The sequence below is a fragment of the Capricornis sumatraensis genome, chromosome 4 (genome assembly GCF_032405125.1).
Source record: "Capricornis sumatraensis isolate serow.1 chromosome 4, serow.2, whole genome shotgun sequence".
NCBI lineage: Eukaryota > Metazoa > Chordata > Mammalia > Artiodactyla > Bovidae > Capricornis > Capricornis sumatraensis.
In genome coordinates, this window is record NC_091072.1 from 151,481,636 (window position 1) to 151,503,140 (window position 21,505).

General features: G+C 55.7%; 2 protein-coding genes across 2 annotated transcripts in view; one reads left to right on the plus strand and one right to left on the minus strand.

Moving 5' to 3' along the window:
* Window positions 1–1,442, plus strand: part of B4GALNT3 (beta-1,4-N-acetyl-galactosaminyltransferase 3) — a 96,369-nt gene extending 94,927 nt beyond the window's left edge. Inside the window, exon 20 of the mRNA XM_068972027.1 lies at window positions 1,334–1,442. Coding sequence (XP_068828128.1) covers window positions 1,334–1,442 — 109 coding nt within the window. The remainder of the gene's footprint in view (window positions 1–1,333) is intronic.
* A 2,914-nt stretch (window positions 1,443–4,356) lies between these two features.
* NINJ2 (ninjurin 2) overlaps window positions 4,357–21,505 on the minus strand; it is a 70,917-nt gene continuing 53,768 nt past the window's right edge. Inside the window, exons 2-4 of the mRNA XM_068971971.1 lie at window positions 5,708–5,939; window positions 5,054–5,246; window positions 4,357–4,641 (exon numbers count right to left, since the gene is read on the minus strand). Of these exons, the coding sequence (XP_068828072.1) occupies window positions 5,089–5,246; window positions 5,708–5,939 (390 nt within the window). The 3' untranslated portion in view covers window positions 4,357–4,641; window positions 5,054–5,088. The remainder of the gene's footprint in view (window positions 4,642–5,053; window positions 5,247–5,707; window positions 5,940–21,505) is intronic.

Genomic DNA, 21,505 nt, shown 5'->3' on the forward strand with positions numbered 1-21,505 from the left:
TAATGTTGTCCACCGGGCACTCCCTTGCCCACCTGGGAGAACACAGCTGGGGAGGAGGCTGGAGTTTAGGGGCTTGAAGAGAGTCAACACGGGTCAGCATAAGAGCCAGTGTGGACCATTGGAAGCATCGAGTATCCAGGAGGCTCTGGGTCCCTGGAGCCCCGGGAGAAGGGAGTGCTGGGGAGGAGGACAGGCTGGCAGGACGCAGGGAGAGGGCGTTTCAGAGCGTGTGTGTGGGTGGTGAGCAACCGGGAAGCTTAGTCTGAGATTCCGCCTCAAAATTCCTCAGGAAATTCGCCACCAAGGGGAGGAGGGGGAAAGTGGATGACACCTTGAGATTTGAGCTTTAGGGGTGAGGGTGAAGGAGAGAGAGGAGGAGAATCCAAGAGAGAAAGGATGTAATTGCTGAAGCAGCACCCAGAGGAGGTAGATGGGGCAAGGTCAGGGGCCCTAGGGGTAGGGGACCCTGGCGAGGAAGAGACACTCTTCTCCCTGAAAGACCGGACACCTCCCCACGGCCTGGTCACTGGGCACCTGACTGGGCAGGCGATGAGCATCCTCCACTCCCCAGACTCTGGGAGGGATGTGTGGTCATCTCCGCTTTCCAGATTAGAAAACTACGCCTCAAGGAGAAGTTAACGACTTGCCCCAAATCTCTCAGCTGTAACTGTCTTGAAAACCCGATCTGAAAACTTGAAAATCGGATCTGTTTGATTTTTCCCTAGAGGGCAGGCAGGCAAGCAGGAAGGAAGGTGACAATACTAAGAGGATTTAAGGTGCAAACGAGGGCCGGTGAGGGAGCTTGTGTTAGATAACACAGCTCCCATAAAGCTCCACAGCCAGACCCCAAAGCAGAGAGAAGCCTGGTGATACCTCCACCCCTAGGGGAAAGCAGACCTCCACAGTTCTGCCTCCTCTGAGGCCCAGGGAGTAAGAAACTGCTCCAAATTCCAGTTATTGCCACCTGCTGGGAGCACAGGCCTCCCAACAGGCTATGAGTGTGGGAAGGGTAAGGGGATAGGAGCTGGGACAAGGTCTGCTTCCCGACTCCCCCTCCCTCCATCAGACAGGGTGGAGGGACCCCTGCCGGCCGACCTCCAGGTGTGCTGAGCACTTGCGCCCTTCTTCACTGATCTCACCGCATCCACCATTGTATCCATTTATCCTTTCCAGGGAGAGAGGCTCTGAGACGCGGCCCAGGCAGTTTGGCTCTCTGCCCCACCCCTGCCCCATGGGAAGCAGCCAGGGCCTGGTGGGGCCGTGGCAGGCGGGCTGGCCCTCTCCCCACTGCCCTCGGTGCTTCTGTGGCTCATCCCGCTGTCCTCCCACCCAGGATCCTCCAAGCCGGCCTGGAAGTGGAGCGTCTCTCCCTCCGAAACTTCTTCCATCACTTCCATTCCAAGCGGGGCATGTGGAACCGCCGCCAGATGAAGATGCCGTAACCCCAGCGTGGGGGGGGCACCCGCTGGACCGATGGCTTCCGGCACCTGGACTGCGGTGGCCCGGCCAGTGCCCGCTCACTGCCAGAGCGGGAAGGGAGGGCAGCAGAGGCCGTGGTGGGCCTAAGCAGCCTCCGAGTCGGTACCCCCTGCCCCGGCAGCCATCCTCCGCCTCTGGGCCTCCGGGGCCAGGAGACGAGACAGAGATGGCAGAGTTCTCAGGAAGGGCAGTGGGACCAGGTCGAGGGGGTGAGCCCAGCCTGGCCACACCACACTGACCGGGAGGTGCCTTCCAGTGCCCACTCAGGGCTCCTAGGGGGTAGCAACCAAGGACTGGAAGCTCTTCTATTGGACGGATTTTATTGGGGTTTTACTCTTTTTTTAACAGAAAACCAAAACCACACATGTCCAGACCCAGCATAGACTGTGAGGGGGGCGGAGTTGTGCATTTATAGGAAGGGCACTCCCTCCCTGCATACCTCAGACCCATGGGTGCGTCCCTGGGCCCTGGACCAGACAACTGGGGAGCTGGCCCCACGTGGAGCTGTTCGCAGCTGCCCTGCAGGTCCTTGCCTCCGGGACACACACACGTTCCAGGTAGCTGACCGACAGCTGGCCGCAGATCAGGGCATTAACCTCACCCTCCAGCCGCACTGACTCCAGACTGACTGGAAGCACAGAGTGGACCAACTCCTCCCAGTGCCTCAGGGGGTTGGGGGCCAGGGAACCAATGAGCCGGGCCTTGGGGACCACATGAAGCAGAGCGGGGCCGGGGGGTGGGGGTGCGGGGGGGGATGAGGGGAGGGGTGAGGTCCAGGGGGAGGGATGAGAAGGGAAGCGGGAAGCCTGAGTCCTCACAGCCCAGCCCCCTCCTGCCGCCCCGTAGGGAGGAAGAGGAGAAAGACCCTCTGAATTGGGGAATGGAAGGGAGGCCCAGTGGGGAAGGTCTGGGGAGGTGAGGCGAGGATGTCGTTCCGTCCACAGAGCGGGAGCAGGACTGAAAAGTGAAGCTGTTTCAGGGAGCACAGCCCTCGGCCTCTGGGGCCTGGGGCACCCTTTCTGTCACCTAGATCGCATCGCACACTTCTCTTGCACTAATGATCCCAGGCGCCTCTAGACTGGGGATGTTTCTACTGCTGCTGCCTTCTGCGCTGCTCTAACCCACCACTGGTGCCCTGGACGCAGCCTCGCAAACCCCAGCGTCTGTGAGGAAGGGCCCAGAGCAGGTGCGGCGGGGCCCGGGAGGCCAGTCCGCTGGGCCCAGACTCGGTGTCGTGATGGAGTCCAGGTCTCGGTGTGTGGAACTGCAGGGTCTGCCTGGTGGGCCCCGCGGTCACCCAGAGCATGAATTTGGCCTACAGGAGAATGGAGCCCCGCAAGAACCTTCTGGAGGTTGACGAGAACCCCTGCCTCCCGCCTAAAAATCAGGAAGGACATAATAGATTGTGGCTTGTGGATGCTCGATCTGCCCTCAGGCTATGGCCTTTTATGGTCCTGGCTCACACGCCGTGCTTTCCGGGAAGGACTGTAGGGAGTAGATGAGAACTGCGGCTGCCTGGGCGGCCAGGTTTCTTCCTGGGGCTACTTTTATCACTGGGCGTTGCCCAGCAAGGCCTGAGTCCACCCAGATGGTCCTCTTGCTTCACTCCTCCTGAGGACAGGTGTCTGCCCAGCCTCCCCTCCCCGGCCTGCTACCCCCTCTGACCCAGCCAGTGCCTTGCATTCTGTGTTTGTTACCTCCACACCATCTGCCTTAATGGAGGGGGCCTGGCATGGCCCCTACTCGGTAGGGAAATGTGTAGGGTGCAGGGAGGGAAAGTGTTAAATACAGCATCTTCTCAGAAAACAAAATGCCCTTGTGTTTTCCTATTGCCCATCAAGGTGGGAGAGGGCTGGGCAGAGGGTCCAGGCTCACGTGGCCATCTCTAAGCTCTGAGGCCTCCAGTGGACATGCCAAGGACTCTCCATATCACCCTTCATCACCTGTATGTCTGTGTGTCGGCGGTGGGGGGAGGCGGGCGCGCAGCCTTCCCTGCGGTGTGGTTTACTTAGGAGGGGGACCACGAGATTACTGTCTGAGGAACATTTCTGTGCAATAGATTCATGCAGGTTGGAACTTTCAGTTGAGAAAGGCTGGTGGACACAGGAAGGTTGGGTGAGGAGCTGAGGTGTGGCTTATTCTAAGAGAGCGGACAATCGAAAAGCATCTCTGTTTGAGCTGGGCGTGCCCTGTTGATGCGTTACGGTACAAAGGTACCATCCTGGTCATATCTGATGTAGGCAGAGATTGAAATTAGTTTGTATTCCTTAAGCACATGCCCAAGAGAGGGTGCTGCTGTGAAAGCTGGGATGGCCAATTTGTTGTTAGTCGCTCAGTCCAACTCTTTGCGACCCCATGGATTGTAGCCTGCCAGGCTCCTCTGTCGATGGGATTCTCCAGGTAAGAGTACTGGAGTGGGTTGCCATGCCCTTCTCCAGGGGATCTTCCTGACCCAGGGATAGAACCCTGGTCCCCTGCATTGCAGGCAGATTCTTTACTGTCTGAGCCACCAGGGAAGCCCAGAGGCAGCCAATTGGAGGTTCTCAAAAAGCATCCAGAGGAGACTGGTTTGCTGCTAATGCAGCAGATGGTAATTACCCTAGGCACTCGGGCAGGGAAACCTGACTCAGAGCAGAACCCACAGGAGAGGGAGTGACTTAAAAGCCTTTTCCCCCTCCAGGCTTGGGGTTGCTCCTTTGAGCCATTTCCAGGACACAGATAGAGACAGCCACATACACCCCCCACCCCCGGGTACTTGAGCCTTCACAATTGAAGACACAAAGATTGACTCACAGTGGATCTGCAGAAAGCTTTATGGAGAGAAATTATTCCATCCTACAGAAAAGAGAAAACAGGCTGGGGCAGAGGGAAGGAACGGGGTGGGGTCAGAAGCAGAGTCCTTAAGCTGGGCAGACCCAGCCTTCCGTAGGCACACCCGAGGCCCAGGAGACAGGTGGGTGGTACTCGAGTCTGAGCTCAGGACTCCAGGCCGAGATGACTCCGCTTAAGCCCGGAGAAGAGCCCATCTTTGTTCCAGTGCCAAGGGTAGGAAGCAGGAGTGTCTACACTGCCCTCCGAGTCTAGGAGCTCTCCCTGAAGCTGTTTGCTGTGCCCTTCAGCCTGGCAGATCAAGGGGGAGAGAAGCAGTTCCAGGCCCAGCACCTGTAGGGAAAGCAAAGAGATGAAGAGAAGGGCAGGCCAGGCCAGACCAGCGCCTCAGGCCCAAGTATCACATAATTGCCCTGGTGCCTTCCCAGGGTGCAACTGCGGGTTCGGATCCAAACCTAAAGCAGGGCCTGAGGCTCTGTGCTGCCGGCTGGCTCCCCGTGGTCCTGTTGACTCTGTCAAGGAGAACACCCGCGTCTCCCTCTTCCCCCACTAACCACAGCCTCCACCCTCCCAGGCTGCAGAGAAGCTCAGCCTAGGAAGAGAGAGCACAGAGGATTTCGGTGAGTCCCAGCCCATGCTCTGCTCCAGGACCTCATCCCTGCCCCAGGTCTGCATTCTTCCCCTCTGCCTGGCAAGCATCTCTCTCAGCCCAAACCCGCAGAGGTGAGAAGGGCCACCTGTGTACCTCCCATCTTCCCTCACGTGGGCTCCAGGCTGTGTTCAGAGAGGGGTCTCAGCAGCCAGGAGCCCAATCTCATGTGCCCCGAAGGCTGTGATGAAGATGTTGATGATGACACTGATAAAGATCAAGGCAGTGGCCGCGTTGTTAAGCTGGTTGAGACGCAACTGCTTTTCCACCTCATTAAGGTTCAGTAGAGCTGTGGAGAAGAGGGAGAAGCAAATGATGGTCTGGGGGTGGGGAGATGACAGCCTGGAGCCTCCCCCACCATAGCCCCTCAGAGATCAGGAGTTGGTGGCCATTGTGCTGAAATGCCTTCTCCCTCACTGACCACGTGGGGTGTTCACGTACTCAATAGAGCCGATTTTGGAAACTTACATTGGGTCTTCTCAGAGTGGGGAATGCACGCTCTAGGAATGCTGCTACAAGTTAGTGAGCACAGTCATTTAGCAGGTATTGTACTGGCTACTGGATGGGATGCTAGGAGGTAGGTCAGGGTGCCTGCTTGCACTGTGTCGTTGTTACTTGGGCACTTGAAGGTGCACAGGGCTAACAGCAGGTTACTGTATGACTGTGCAAACTCACGGTATGACAGGGAGGCATTCAGGACTTTTCTTCCCACCCACCCCCCGAGGCCAGCTCCAGGCCCGGGCTCCTTACCCATGACCACGAGGAGGATTCCGATGACCACCTGCAGGAGCAGAGAGATGCTAAGGAGGGTGACGAGGGCAAAGTAGTGATAGGAGGATGGACCCCGATCTAGCACCGCTTTCAGCTGCACAGTGTTGGACATGAAGAGTGACATGTCCAGCAAGCCCTCCGCCAGGCTCTTCTTGGTGGCATAACGGTTCAGGTTGATGGGTGGGCTCCTCCCTGGGCTGGGGCTCCCAGGCTGTTGGGGACAAAATACAGGCTTATCTGGGAGGCTCCAGAAGAGAAGTGGTTGAGAAGCTGGGAAGGAGTGTGCTGAGTCACTTCAGTTTTGTCTGACTCTTTGTGACCCCATGGACTTAAGCCCCCCAGGATCCTCTGTCCATGGGATTCTCCAGGCAAGAATACTGGAATGGGTTGCTAATCCCTTCTTTAGGGGATCTTCTCAACCCGGGGATGGAACCCGAGTCTTCTGCATTGGCAGGTGGGTTCTTTACCACTATTGCCACCTCTGTTTCCCCTGAGGGGAGAGCACTGCAGAAGACAGGACGAGGAGTTCTGAGGCTGAGTGGAAAAGGAAAAGGCATCTCTCCTCCCAGAATGATGTGGGCCCCAAGGCGGGGTGCAGAGTGCCACAGATGGAACAGTAGCTGCACGCTCTTGGGTTCTGCTCCAACTCGACCTTGTGGGGACCCCTGGAGCCGCAGCCTTGCTCGGGCACACACCCCAGCTGTCACACCTGGTCCATCATACGTACACGTCTGTGAGCATGCATCTATGCACACAGGAGTACAGGCCGGTCAAAAGCTCTTCATTTGTTTGTTATTTAGAATTTATTGATGCATAATTTACATTTGATTTGCTTTTGAAATATTAAGATGAAGTTTTATTCTCATGAAGCCACTTACTCTGAGAGAGGGTCACAAGCAGGGCTGTGGGGGCAGGGGGCAAACTGAATGCTGCAGGCAACCTGCAGTTTTTGAGGCGATTCATTTAGGATGGCGCTGGGGATGGATGCATGGCCTAATGAGGGCCCAGAGCGGGGAGACATGTTGAAAGGTTCTGGTCCCGCAGGGCACCATTGCCCCGAGTCCATGTGTTGGCGCTCGGGTCCGAAGGAGCAGCTTGAGCAACAGGGGTTTGGGCGCTGGGGGGTGGGGTACAAGTTGGTGTTTCTCCCTGAGGAATCCACTGACAAGTCAGGGTTGGTGTGAAACCTGGACTCACGGAGGCTAGGATGGGAGCCTGCTCACAGTCTGCCTTGGCTGACCTGCTGCTACTGCTCCTAAGTCACTTCAGTCGTGTCCGACTCTGTGCGACCCCATAGACAGCAGCCCATCAGGCTCTGCTGTCCCTGGGATTCCCCAGGCAAGAACACTGGAGTGGGTTGCCATTTCCTTCTCCGATGCATGAAAGTGAAAAGTGAAAGTGAAGTTGCTCAGTCGTGTATGACCCTCAGTGACCCCATGGACTGCAGCCTTCCAGGTTCCTCTGTCCATGGGATTTTCCAGGCAAGAGTACTGGAGTGGGGTGCCATTGCCTTCTCCGTTGGCTGACCTAAAACCCACCAAAGCTGTGAAATAAGGGTTGAAATGACTCAATGCTGACTTGGGTGGGCCAGTCACCCTGCAAGGTGGGGACTGTGGTTAGAGGACAGATGGCTGAGAGACTCGGGGAGGCGCTGCCTAGCAAGGGGTCCCTGTAACAGTCGTGTCTGACTCTTCGCGACCCCGTGTACCAGGCTTCTCCGCCCCGTGGGATTTTCCAGGCAAGAGTATTGGAGTGGGTTGCCATTTCCTTCTCCAGGGGATCTTCCCGACCCAGGGACTGAACCCAGGTCTCCCACATTGAGGGCAGATGCTTTACCTTCTGAGCCCCTGGGGAATCCCCAAAAGCAGGGGCAGGGTTTTCTTAAATTCCTCTGGACAATTTAGATGCAGCTTTGCCCTGAGGCAGAGGGATGGCTGAAATGACCAGAGGGGGCCCTCCCTATGGCCTGAGGATCCGATTAGATGAACCCCCGAATTCTGATGGATGCCCCGCTTTTGTTGACAGCCAGGAGCCCAGGAGCGACCCCCTCCCACCCTAGCCCCCCCCCCCCCCCCCCCCCCCCGCTTCGCCAGAAATGCGGCCGGTGGGCCCGGACGGCCGCAGGGCGCGCGCCTGCCTCGGGCGCTGGGCCTTTAAGGCCGGCGTCCCGGGAACAAAGGCCCGGCCTGCGCGCACCGGTCTGAGTCACTTCAGTTCCTCTGCCCGCGCCCGCGCCCTCCCCGCCCGGCCCGGCCCCTCCTTGCCCCTCCTGCGCCCAGGGGTCTGAGGAGCCGGCGCGGTGGGCGCGGGCCGCCGGTGGCACCTGTAGTTGTCCGGGTCCTCTGGGCGGGGGCCTAGACGCCCCACCGCCCCCACCCCTCGGCTCTGGGCCTCCCACTTTGGGCCTCAGTTTCCACACCCCCAAACGGGGGGTTAATGCCATTCGGGAGGCGTCCGAGTGAGACGGAAAGAGATCTCTGAGCCTCGTTTTTCCCATCTGAGGTCGGCCTCACAGGGACCCCTGGCCCTCAGCGTCTGTCTCAGCCCCCCTCACCTCCGCCCTCGCGCCCGCACTGTTCCTCCAGGACAGCGGGGCGGGCGGGCAGACCCCGGGGTCCTCCTTAGAGGTGCGCGGCCCCCAGCCTGCCCACCGCGCCGGCTGAGCACCCAGGCCGGCCCTGCTGACACGAAGTGGGGGCCCGGCGCTCTGGGCGGCAAGGGCACGTGGGTGTGACCCCGCAGACCCCGCCCCGGGCGCCCCACGCCGCCGGCGGGCGCGCACTCTGCCTCGCCCTGCCCTCGGTCCGTTTCAGACTGCCCTGTCCCCAGCCGGCTCGCTAAGTCCAGCTCCCCAGGCTGGTGTGGGTTCCAACTCTTGAAGCCGTGCACTGCTCCATTGTTCCGCCAGACGGTTATTTATCCCTTCATCCTTGCTGGCCTGTATTTTTGTTTCTTGAGGAAAATTGGGTTGGATAGGAAAGGAATGCCTTTTTGAGCAGAAAAGTAAACACAGTTTTGCAGCTGTTTATTGACTCATTTGAAAGGACCCTGATGCTGGGTAGGCTTCCCTCATAGCTCAGTTGGTAAACAATCTGCCTGCAATGCAGGAGACCTGGGTTCGATTCCTGGGTTGGGAAGACCCCCTGAAGAAGAAAACGGCAATCCACTCCAGTATTGTTGCCTAGAGAATCCCATGGACAGAGGAGTCTGGCAGGCTACAGTCCATGGGGTCGCAAGAGTCGGACACGACTTAGCAACTAAACCACCACCACACCTGATGCTGGGAAAGATTGAAGGTTGGAGAAGAAGGGGAGGACAGAGGATGAGATGGTTGGAGGGCATCACCAACTCGATGGACATGAATTTGAGTAAATTCCAGGAGTTGGTGATGGACAGGGAGGCCTGGCATGCTGCAGTCCACGGGGTCGCAAAGAGTCAGACATGACTGAGGTACTGAACTGAACTGATAGACAGTAAGTTCAGTGGGAGCCACCTGCTTCAAGAGATCATTCTGCCCTTTCTTGGAAATGAGGTTACAGGGGTGTTCTCCCAAGGGGGTAAGTAACTGTCCTACCAAAAAGCCATGGGATGCCCTGCTTAGAGAGTTTAGGACCTGGAGCCCGCCTGCTGGGCCCTGAGAGGAGGAGAAGGCCTGGTGGGAAGGCCAGGAGAGGAGGATTTGTGACAGCTGGTGGGAACCGCAGGAGGCAGGCTAGGTCCAAATCGCGCTTCGGTGACAAGCTCGGTATTCCCATCGCCCAGCTCCCTTTCACATCTGCGAGATGAGGGAGGCAGGATGGATGATTTCTTATGTCCCTTCCAAGCCAGGGCGGTCCAGGTGCAGGGAAGTTCCTCCTCTGAGTGCTGGGGATATACCCTCTAAGAGGCAGAGTCCAGGTGGCTGGGCACCAGGCCAAGGTCAGAGGCCCTGAGTCACTCACCCTAGGCAGCTCCAGGGCAGGGGTGGCCCTCCATTGAGTCAGTCAGCCCTGAGAAAAGCCACATGGCAGTTTCCCTATGGATCAGCTATAACACAGGGCATTAGACAGAACAGGCCCAGAGGAGCCGTGGGCTGTCGGCCCCGTGTTGGCCTCAAGATGCCCAACTACCCAGAAAAGCCACCTGGCAGGAGATGGCAAAGAGCCAGGCTGGTTTCAAAAAAAGGAAAGGCGGATCCTAGCCCAGGAAGAGCAATTTGTTCAGGTGTGTGGATTGGGGCGACCTACTATGCCAACTCACCTTTAATGAGGTGCTGTAAGGCGAGTGCAGAGAAGGAGAGAGCAAACCGGGCAGTCAGGCAAGAAAAGGGAAAATTATTAGAGGGAAAAGAGAAGGTGACTGACTCTTAAGGAGAAACCAGCGTCCTCCCTTTCTGACAGAGTCCTTCTTATATCCCACCACTGAGAAGTTCTCCAAAGGGATGATCTTGTAGCCGGAGGTCTGGAATCTGGTGCTCTCGCAGCTTTGAGAAGATAGGCACCAGTGATAACAGGATGCCATTTGGGCAATTTGGTCAGTCTCAAGGATCACTGTGATTTACTCTTTGTTTGCAAGGTCAACATAATGAGCCATCTTAACAATGAGCCCCCATGTAGACCCTATAACCTGTGAGCTCTCAGCCTCTGTCAGGGTTAAGTGTGAAAAGGTGCCTGGGTCTGTCCTACTGTGGGCTTGCACAGTAGGTCCTGGAACTGGGGATGACAACAGTTTCCTCTTACAGATTACAGACCTTGTGCCTGACTCGGCTTAACATGGGACATGAGTCATCTTATGCAGTCCTCACACAGTCCCATGAAATTGGTCAGGGCACCCTTAGGTTGGTTGGTCGGTCAGTCGCTCAGTCGTGTCTGACTCTTTGCGACCCCGTGGACTGTAGCCTGCCAGGCTCCTTTGTCCATGGGATTCTCCAGACAAGAATACTGGAGTAGGTTGCCATTTCCTTCTTCAGTGTATCGTCCCGACCCAGGGATCGAACCTGTGATTATTGTAGTTGAAAAAAATGGAGGCTCTCCCAGAGCCTGGGTAACTTGTTCAAGGTTTGGCAACACAGATTTTATGCCAGTTCTCTGTTTGCCAGAACCTGTAATTGTAACTCCTACACTTCAGCCTCCCAGAAGATAGACTCCCAGCTTCCAAGGAGTTTAGGATCTAAAGATAGACTCACGTGGCTTCAGATGAAAGAAGACCGAATGTACCCTTGCTCAGGGGAGGTACAACACCCTTCCTGGGGCGACGCTTGCCTTGGGCTCCTCTGGTCACAGCAGGCTGTGTCCTGAGCCCCTGCAGAAAGGGCCCAACACCCATAATCAAAAGGCTAGAGTTCACACTGCTAAGAGGTGACCCGGGCAGCTGGGAGAATAGGGTTGACAGAGAAACTTTCATCTGGATGTTTTGGGTTTTGACCCCTCTGAGTGTTTGAACTATTATAAAACAACAACAACAAAAATTAAAACAGTATGCAAGACTTCCCTGGTGGTACAGTGGATAAGAATCTGCGTGCCAACGCAGGGGACATGGGTTCCATCCCAGATCTGGAAGATTCCACCTGCTTTGGAGCGACTGAAGCCCGTGGGCCACAACTCTTGAGGCCTGAGTGCCTAGAGCCTGTGCTCCACAACAAGAGAAGCCACCGCAGTGAGAAGCCCGCTCACCGCAACAGAGTAGCCCCCTGCTCAATGCAACTGGAGACCCAGCACAATCAAAAGTAAATACACTGGGGCTTCCCTGGTGGCTCAGAGGTTAAAGCGTCTGCCTGGAATGCGGGAGACCTGGGTTTGATCCCTGGGTAGGGAAGATCCCCTGGAGAAGGAAATGGCAACCCACTCCAGTACTCGCCTGGAGAATCCCATGGAGGGAGGAGCCTGGTAGGCTACAGTCCATGGGGTCGCAATTTAGAAAAAGAAATATGGACCTCAGGAGGCCAATAATTAATATAAAGCATAATTCTGTCTCACCTGGGACCCAGCTTCTCCGTGTGTAAAATGAGAATAATAGGCCCTGGTTAGCTCAGAGGCCTGTTGCAAAGATCAATGAGATAATGTGGGTGAATGTGCTTTGAAGACTGAAGTCTTAGAGCAAGGAGATGAGAGGGAAGTCCCTCCCACACAGGCCCACACTCCCACCTGTGGGCGGAGAGGCATCTGAGTGCTGGATTCTGACTTGGCCTGGCCCCGCCCACACTCAAGATTTCCCTTTGTCATCTCAGCAGCCCCTCACACCCATCTTTGAAATGGTTCCGCACCCAAGGGGGGCTTCCCAGGTGGCACTAGGGGTGAAGAACCCACCTGCCAATGCAGGAGATGTAAGAGACGTGGGTTCGAGCCCTCGGTCGGGAAGATCCCTTGGAGGAGGGCATGGCAACCCACTCCAATATCCTTGCCAAAGCCCATGGACAGAGGAGCCTGGGGGGCTACATTCCATGAGGTCGCTAGGGTCGCTAAGAGTCAGAACACTAAAGGCTCACACACGCCCATCCCATCGGAAACCTTTCTCTTCACCTGACGGGAGCCTCTTTCAGGGAGGGGCTTCTCAGACAAGCCCACCTACCCTGGGTTCCCTGCTGTGCAGACCCGACTCCCCCACCCCCACCCCCTGCCTGGCTGGCTCCCACCTCCCTCTCCAGCCTGTGTCCTGTTTCCCCTCCCTCCCGGGAGGGGCTGAGACTCACCCTCCCTCCTGGGCCACACCACATGACTCACCGTGCCTGAACACACCCCACCCTTCCACCAGCTCCAGTCCCTCCAGGGCTGAAGGCCTTTCTTCCCCGTGGACCCCCACCCCCAGGTCAGCCCTCCCCTCTTAGACCCTCCTCTCCAGGAGGCCCCTCCAGTGCCTGTTTCCTAGGGGCAATGCATCTTCCATGTTCCTGGGTCCCCACGGTGCCCGGTTCAGTGGCCTGCCCACATTAAAGGCACCAGAAAATGATGACAGCATTGAATTTTTTTATAGGAAGGATTTACTTCAAGGAGTTTTTCCAGAAAAGGCAAAAAAAGGGATCTCTAAGGGTGGGGTTGCAGACCCAAGAACTGCTGGGTGAGGGGCATGGTGCTTGGACAGTGAATATCAAACTGAAGTCCCTGGCCCAGGGGTAGCCCTTTCTCCCGGCGTCAGGGAACCTATGACTCAGGCTGGCTGCTGCCACTGCTCTTCAGGCCAAAGCCCGCAAAGGCCCGGAGCCCCGAGGCCTGTGTCTGGGGCCGGCACAGCCTGCAGCCTTGCTGTGCCAAGCGCAATGGGTCTCGCCCTTAAAAGTCAACAGTCTCTAATCCACCGCGGGTGGGGTGTCCGCGGGCTGTTCCCGTAATAACACCCAACTGGTCCAGAAGTCTCCTCTCAGGCGGGGGGCGCAGCCTTGCGAGGCGCCAGCGCTCCCCCAGGTGCCCGTGGGCCTTGCCGCCGGCACTTCGGATTCCGCTCGGAGACCGCCGGGGGAGGGTGTGCAGCGCCTCCTCCTCCGCCAGGGGGCGGCAGCGCACCGCGCGGCTGGGCCGGAGGGCCGCTGATCCCGCTGAGGTGAGGTGACTTTCTGACAAAAGGGGGTGAAAGGGACTTCCTAGCGCTTCAGTGGGTACGGCTCCGAGTTCCCAATGCAGGGGACCTGAGTTCGATCCTTGGCCGGGGGGGATAGATCTCACGTGCCGCAACTCAGACCCAGTGCAGCCAAATTACCCCCCCACCCCCCAAACCCCAACCCTCACCAAGGTTCTGTGTGGATTTGCCACACAGAAACTGCCGAAGAAATGGAGCAGGAGTTCTTTCCCAATAAGCATGTGGCCCTGGGGCCTCGAGACCCACCCGGCACTTTGCTCCCGGCTTTGGGGTTCTTGGCAGCATTCCCCAAGCACTCCTGACCCACCTCTGCTCGTGGTAACCCTGCCCCATCCTTCCAGGACCAACACGTTGGCCAGAATTTAAACAATGATAACTGAATACTGAGAATACCGTATACCATGCTGACCCCCATGAAGTGGATTTTTTCTCCTCTTTTTGGCCACACCAAGCGACTTGCAGGATCTTAGTTCCCTGACCAGGGATTGGATTTGGGCCCTTGGCAATGAAAGCCCGGAATCTTAATCACTGGGCTGCCAGGGAATTCTTGCGAAGTGGGAATTAACAGTTCCGTTTTACACGTAAAGATACTGAGGCTCAGAGATTAGCTGCACAAAGTCACCAGATAATAAGGGACAGTCCTAGCGCCAGAACCCTACACCTGAATTCTCTTTTCTGTTACACATCTGAGGTTCTCAAATTGTGGTCCCTGAAGCAGCAGCACCTGGGCACTTGTTGGAAACGCAGATTCTCAGACACCACCCTAGACCTTCTGAGTCAGAGACGCAGGCTGGAACCCAGCCGTCTGTGTTTTCACAAGCCTCCAGGGGATTCCAACGCAGCTAAAGTGTGAGTGCCGTCCATCGACTCCGCGCTACCACACTGAAGCTGGCACTTCACATGCCTGCCACCGTCTAAGCTCTGTGCTAGACCCTTCCTTCAGTCGACTGTCCCTGAATTCCTTTAACAACACCCATTGTACAGACGAGATGGGTGAGGCTCAGAACAGTTCAGTACTTTTGCCCTGGGATCACCCAGCTCTTGATCTTAAGAGTTGGGATGTGAACCCAGACAGGCTCTGGAAGCTGTGTCCTTAACCACCACAGTCTTTGCATGCATGCTCAGTCCTGTCTGACTCTTTGCGACCGTATGGACGGTAGTGTCTGCCAGGTCCTCTGTCCATGGAATTTTGCAGGCAAGAATACTGGAGTGGGTTGTCATGCCCTCCTCCAGGGGATCTTCCAGATTTAGGGTCTGAACCCACATCGCTTGCGTCTCCTGCATTGGCAGGCAGGTTCTTTACCACTGAGCCACCTGGGAAGCCCATTATAGTCTTTAGTCCCTGGAAACCCCTCAGAGGTGTACCCTAGTCTGAAGGATGTGGAGGGAATCTTTCCAGCTCTTCTCACTGAACAGGGTGTAAATTCAGTCCTGCATTTGATTCCAGCTGGCAGCACAGACCACCAACCCCAGTCCCCAGTGCCAGGTGCTGCTCACCCTGTTTATAGGGCCTGACCTGGTCACCCTCAGACTGTCTTCATGTCTTCACTCAAACATTTACAGAGCCTTTCTTGGTTTTGTAGAACCTTAGATTTTGCCGTGAACCTGAGTCCAGATGGGAGGCAACACACAGGTAAATGAAAACGACTCTCAGAACAATTAATCATTAAGCAGATAGGTTCATCCGTACCATTTTGTAGATTCCACATATGTGCATTAATATACAGTATTTGTTTTTCTCTTTCGGACTTACTTCACCTAGAGTGATAGGAAGGGGGATGAAGGCTCAGGAGGGAGGGGAAATAGATTTACATACATATATGTGTGTGCTCAATCCCTTAGTCGTGTCCGACTCTTTGCGACCCCATGGACTGTAGCACACCAGGCTCCTCTGTCCATGGGATTCTCCAGGCAAGAACCCTGGAGTGGGTTGCCATTTCCTTCTCCAGGGAATCTTTCCAACCCAGGGATCAAACCCATGTCTTTTGTGTCTCTTACATTGGCAGGTGGATTCTTTACCACTACGACCCCCTGGGAAGCCATATATATATATATAATTATGGCTAATTCACGTTGTACAGCAGAAACCAACACAATATTGTAAAGCTGCTATCCTCCAATTTTAAAAAGTCATAAAGCAGAATATCAACATTCCACTTGATGGTGCACATTAATTTTGTACCTTCCCACTGGATGATGCGTTTGCAGAAGGTGAGAATTATTTCCTTGGAAACTCAGGCAGTTAGAAGCCACGAGGGCTGTGCCGACAGCCCCTGGCTGCCATCCAGGGTAGCAGACCTCATCAGGAGATCATATCTGACACGGAGATGGGAAAAGGGAAGGTGGTGAATTTCCCACCCCACCCAACCATAAGCAGAGCCTGCCAAGATCCAACATGTCCTCAGCTCCCTGGCATGTCCAGAGGTCCCTGCCCCTCCCACATATCCCTGCTCCCCGCATCCTCTAACATGACAAGGTTTAGCAGAGAATCAAGCGCCTAAAGGGGGAAGCAGAAAGGGAGATAGCAGGGCCTTTCAGTCCCACTCCAGTAGATAAGCTTCACGGGAACAAGGACTTATCTGTCTTGCTCACTGCTGTGTCCCAGAAATCGGCACCTAGCCTGGTGCACTGGATGAGAGAATGATGGCTCTGTCACCCCTGTGTTCATTCAGAAGGGGCTGAGGGGGCAGGACCACCGAGCAGCGCTCCCTGGACCTCCCACATGGAGCTCTCTGCAGGGACAGGAGGTGGTCGTCTTCCACGGGTGTGTCCACTCCTGACGTGGCCCTGGTGTGACTTCACAGCCTCTGTGTATGTGTGTGTGTCCACTGTCTCTGGAGTGGGCCATGCCTGGTGCCGGGCCCGGACAGGCAGGTGCAGGGCAGGAGATGCTATTGTTCTCACTGCTGCAGCCCAGCTGCCACTCCAAGCAGGTGAGACCCAGAGGGTGGGCACTGGATACCCATGAATCAAAGCCAGGTGCACATGGCCCTCAAGGTCAGCCAGCCCTGGGACTTCTCTGGTGGTCCAGCCGTTAAGACTCTATACTTCTACTGCAGGGAGCGAGGGTTCCATCAGTGGTCAGGGAAACTAAGATCCCTTAGAGGCTGCACAGTGTGACCAAAAAGTAAAAAAAAAAAAAAAATCAGCCAGCTCTGAGTCATATGCCTCCTTGGGCCCAGAGCCTAACTGCCAGGACTGCTGCTGCCCCAGCCCCAGGAGTCACCCGCTCTCCCTCCAGGCCCAGCAGAGCCGTCTTCCCTCCTTAGGATCACAGCTCCCGGCCCCAGCTACTGCAGGCTGAGCAGAGGCTCTGGTGTGGTGGGCTGGGGTCTGAAAGAGATGAAGGTCAGGGAACGGGCGGTTCTGCATTTGGAGCCAGGGCTGCCATCTCTTCCCCTAGTGACCTCAGGCAGCTCACGAGACCCTCTGCTTCCCAGCCTCCTCTTCGGCAAAACGAGAAGATGCCAGCCCTCCAACTCCTTTAATGTGAGGAGCTAGTGTGTGGTTAAAAGGGTAAGCCGCTGCTGAACTCGGCCAAACCCTTGGCTAAAGGGCCATGGAAGCCCCAGGCCCGTCCTCCTCGGGAATGACCCATTGGGGTTGCTGCCCACATGGGACAGCCCGAGCTCCAGAGCGCTTCACATGTACAGCCTCTCTTTCCATAACTCCGTTTCTCCAGGTCTTATCACATTCCAGGCCCTCTTCTAAGCATGTTTATGTGTTATCTCAATTCCTTCTCATAAACCTTAAGAAGGGACATGCAGGTTTAGAGAAATTAAGCAACTTGCCTGAGGTCACACAGCTAGAAACAAGGGAGTCGAGATTTGAACCCTGGTCTGTCTGGAAAAAGTGGAAGCAGTGACAGATTTTATTTTCTTGGGCTCCCAAATCGCTGCAGTTGGTGACTGCAGCCACGAAATTAAAAGACGCTTGCTTCTTGCAAGGAAAGGTATGACAAAGCTACACAGCGTATTAAAAAGCTGAGACATCATTTTGCTGACAAAGGTCTGTATAGTCAAAGCTATGGTTTTTCCAGTAGTCATGTAGGGGTGTGAGAGTTGGACCCTAAGGAAGCCTGAGCGCCAAAGAACTCTGGTGCTGAAGAAGACTCTTGAGAGTCCTTTGGACAGCAAGGAGATCAAACCAGTGAATCCCAGAGGAAATCAACCCTGAATATTCATTGGAAGGACTGATGCTGAAGCTGAAGCTCCAGTACTTTGGTCACCTGATGCAAAGAGCTGATTCACTGGAAAAGACCCTGATGCTGGGAAAGATTGAGGGCAAGAGGAGAAGAGGGTTACAGGGGATGAGATGGTTGGATAGCATTGCCGACTCAGTGGACACGAGTTTGAGCAAATTCCAGGAGACAGCGGAGCATAGAGAGGCCTGGCGTGCTGCAGACCATGGGGTCGAAAAGATGTGGACATGACTTAGCAACCAATCAACAATAAGAACTGTCTGATGCCAGAGTTCCTGCTGTTAACGTTATTTATTTATTTTTCGTAGACTCTGGCTGCCGATGAGGAAACCATGCCTTTTTTTTTTTTTTTAATATTTATTGGCAGCCTTGGGTCTCAGCTGCGGCTTGCAGGCTCTTTAGTTGTGGCGCTCAGGCTGAGTCGCTCCACAGTATGTGGGATCTTGTTTCCCTGCCCAGGGATTGAACCTGCGTTGGGAAGTTCTGTAAGCCTCTGGTCAGCTCTTGTTCTCTTACCACCTTCGTGGAAGGCCAGTGCGTCTGTGTGCTCAGCCGCTTAAGTCGTGTCCAACTCTGTGGCCCTGTGGACCGCAGTGGAAGGCCAGAGCCCTGAGTAAATCTTGCCTCTAGTGCCCAGCTGAGTATCTGGCCAGCAGTGTGTGCTGAGGAAGGGAGGGAGAGTGGAAGGAAGGAGGGAGGAAAAGCGGGTAGGCGACTGGTCCTGCCCTGAACCACCAGCCTGGACCCAGGCTGCAAGCCCCTTTCCACGGCCCAGCATGATGTGCAGGCAGTGAGGCGGTTGCTGGGTCATTGCTGTGCCCTCACTTTTTCTAAAAATACAAAGAGACGAGCCCTCCGAGGTCACCAAACAGATCTCCAGCTGCCCTCTTGGGTCAGTGCCTGCCACCGGGCACCTGCTCCCTCTGGGCCCCACCTGACAGCTGACCCTATATCCCTGGAGCTGTTTACTGATGGACAAAGTCCAGATGTGTGGAAGTAGCAGCTCTGAGCAGCCTGTGCTGAGCTGTGGGACACCTGGGTGGTTTCGGGGTCTTTTCCCCAAAGTCTGGTCAGAGCAAACCCTTCTTCGCTGGGGCTCCGTTCCCAGGGCCATCAGTCCCTTCTGCCCCTTTGGAGTCTGAGCAGCAGCTGGGTTCAAAGATAAGGACATCGGCCTCAGAGTCAGGACACTAGAGTCAGGCTCCAGCATTGCCCCCAGCATCTGCGGGACCAGCGACCTCTGTTAGCCTCCTACGCAACGGGGAGTAATAAGACGCCAAAGCAGTGACAGTGTCATCCTGTTTTGAAGGGTGTATTTCATGTGTGGAGATGAATCTCATGAGATTTGGACTGAAATGTTAACAGCGTCATCACTGGATGCTCAGATGGAGGTACCCTTATTCTTTGGGCTCTATCTGTATTTCCAAGTTCTTCCTCAAGGAACACACACAGCAAAAGAAAAAAATGTTAGAACAACCACCCCACAGTTGATATTTAAGTATTTGTCTTGATTTACAGGACAGTTTGGGCTTCCCTGGTGGCTCAGTTGGTCAAGAAACACCTGCGGTGCAGGAAAGGTGGGTTTGATCCCTGGAGAAAGAAATGGCAACCCACTCCAGTATTGCCTGGAGAATCCCATGGACAGAGAAGCCTGGCAGGCTACAGTCCATGGGGTCACAAGAGTTGGACACAATTTAGGGACTAAACCACCAAAGGACAGTTTGAGGAGAAAGTTAGTGAAGGCAGGTCGCAAGATTTAAAGGGCTTTGCAAGTGTCGGGGGTTCTTATTTTTATTTTATTTTATTTATTTTTTGGGGGGGTTCTTATTTTAATATTTATTTTTATTTGGCTGTGTTGGGTCTTAGTTGCAACACTCAGGGGTCTTTGACCTTCATTGCGGCATGTGGGATCTAGTTCCCTGACCAGGGATTGAACCTGGGCCCCCGGCACTGGGAGCTCGGAGTCTCAGCCACTGGCTGGACTCTGGGGAAGCTCCAGTGTCGGGGGTTCTTAACACTCCTTCCAGCAGGGCATTTAGGAACTGGGACCCCAGGTATGGGGAGGGAGTAAGTCTTCCAACTCTGCACAAGGAAACCCCATAGATCAGCTCTGCTGCCCTAGGGTTACCCTTCCTCACCAGGTCAGAAGGGGAGAGAATGACGGTCCCATCTGTGTGATGCCCTGGCTGAGGACGGGCACGGCCATGTAGCGGGGTGCCCTGGCGTGCTCAGTGCGTGAGTCAGCAGCACTGACTGAGCGCCCACTGTGTGCAGTGCCCTGTGCCCTGTCCTGAGAAGATAGCTCTGTTTGCTTTCCTCAGTCAACAAGTGTATCGAGCATCTCTCTGTTTCGAGGAAGTCAGAGTACAGAGGGCGTGGCCTGGAGGTGGGGAGCCTGGGCCGGGTTACAGAGAGGGGTGGGCGCTGTGTGGGAGAGAGGAACGAAGCGGGAAAGCAGAGGACCACCCCTCTGGGGAGCCTGGAGGAGCTCTTATGGACTTGAAGGCCATCGCGGCTGGATCATGAGGGACGAGAAGAGTCTTCCAGAATGTCCTTTGTCTGGGGGTCACAGAGCCCTGCTTTGGGAAACGGCTTCCTAGGGGGAGAGGCTAGTGGACTGTCTAAGTGGTGTTCATGTAACCCCAAGGGACCCCTGGTACAAAATGTATTAAGGATTTCAAGATGGTGATAGCCTTCAGCCAAGCACAGGGCCTTTCTCAGTGCTGGCCCTTCTGAGCAGCCCCTTGAAGCCAGCCCAGCCTGCTCGCCTGCGTGCATGCTAAGTAGCTTCAGTCATGTCCAGCTCTTTGCGACCCTATGGACTGTAGCCCACCAGGCTCCTCTGTCCATGGGATTCTCCAGGCAAGAATACTGGAGTGGGCTGCCATGCCCAGCCTGCTCGCAAGTGCAGGGAAAAGGCTGAGGGATTTTTGTCGCTGGGAGGACCACCAGCCTTGGGAAGCTAGGCGACTCTTCACAGCATCTCGGGTTAAGGTTGGGCTCCAGAGGCGAGATAACCTGACCAGATCTGGTTCTGTACTTAACCCTTCCTGTTGGTGGCGAGAGATGTGCTCTCTTCTCTAATGGTGCCCGCAAGGCTGGAGGCCCTAGGCTCCCTTCCCAAGCGCCCAGACCGGGGAGCAGCCAAGAACACAAATGCACACACCTTCGGGGTGGACGTGGCAAGAGATGATTCTGAGGGAAGTGCTGGCCTCATGTTAAGGCCTCGAAAGATGTGCTCTTCTGTCTGCCAACAGGGCATCTGTTTCAGCCCTATGCCCCACCCTCTCGTCTTTCTAATGAGGAAACTGGGGACCAAAGAGGCCAGGAGAACCATCCGGGTCACACGACTCGCCAACACTGAAACCAGAACTCAGGTTTTACAAATGCCCCCTAAGCGCCCTTCCCCTAAAGAAGCCCTCTGCATTGGATTGTGGGGGCTGGGGGTGGGGGCTGCCCTCGGCAGTGGTCTTCAGGCCTCCAGACCCTCCAGGGCTGAAGAAACCACTGCTGCCCACCGGAGGACGCTGCTCACGGGGCTCTAGTGGTGTGGAGAGGAGCTGAGATCTGGGTGGAAGAGGCTCGTGACCTTTCACCCTTAGGCTCATGCCTTTTCACCCTTAATTTGAGCAGACGGTAGAACAGACAGGGAAGGAGAGAGCCCTGCGCCAAAGGTAGTCCTGTTGCTAAAACCTGTTTGGGGCGGAGCCTGGGCCCTTCCTGTGGGGGAAGGAGCTCTGTCCTGTTTAAGGTGCCAGAGGAGAGTCCTAATGTGGGTCAACAAGACTGGGAGAACCAGGAGTGGAGACTCAGGACACAGGAGGGGATGTACACATGGGGGTCTGGGTCCCTGTGGACCCAGTGGGCCCCCTGCCCCCACTTCAGGAAGCAGGCCTGAGCCCTAGGGAAAGCAGCCAGGCTGAACCCATACACGGCCCCCGGGCAGAAACAACTCCAGTCACCAATTAGCAGCAGAAAGTGCCCAAGGGCATCAAATATTTACCTTGTACAGGGCAGAATGTTTGCAC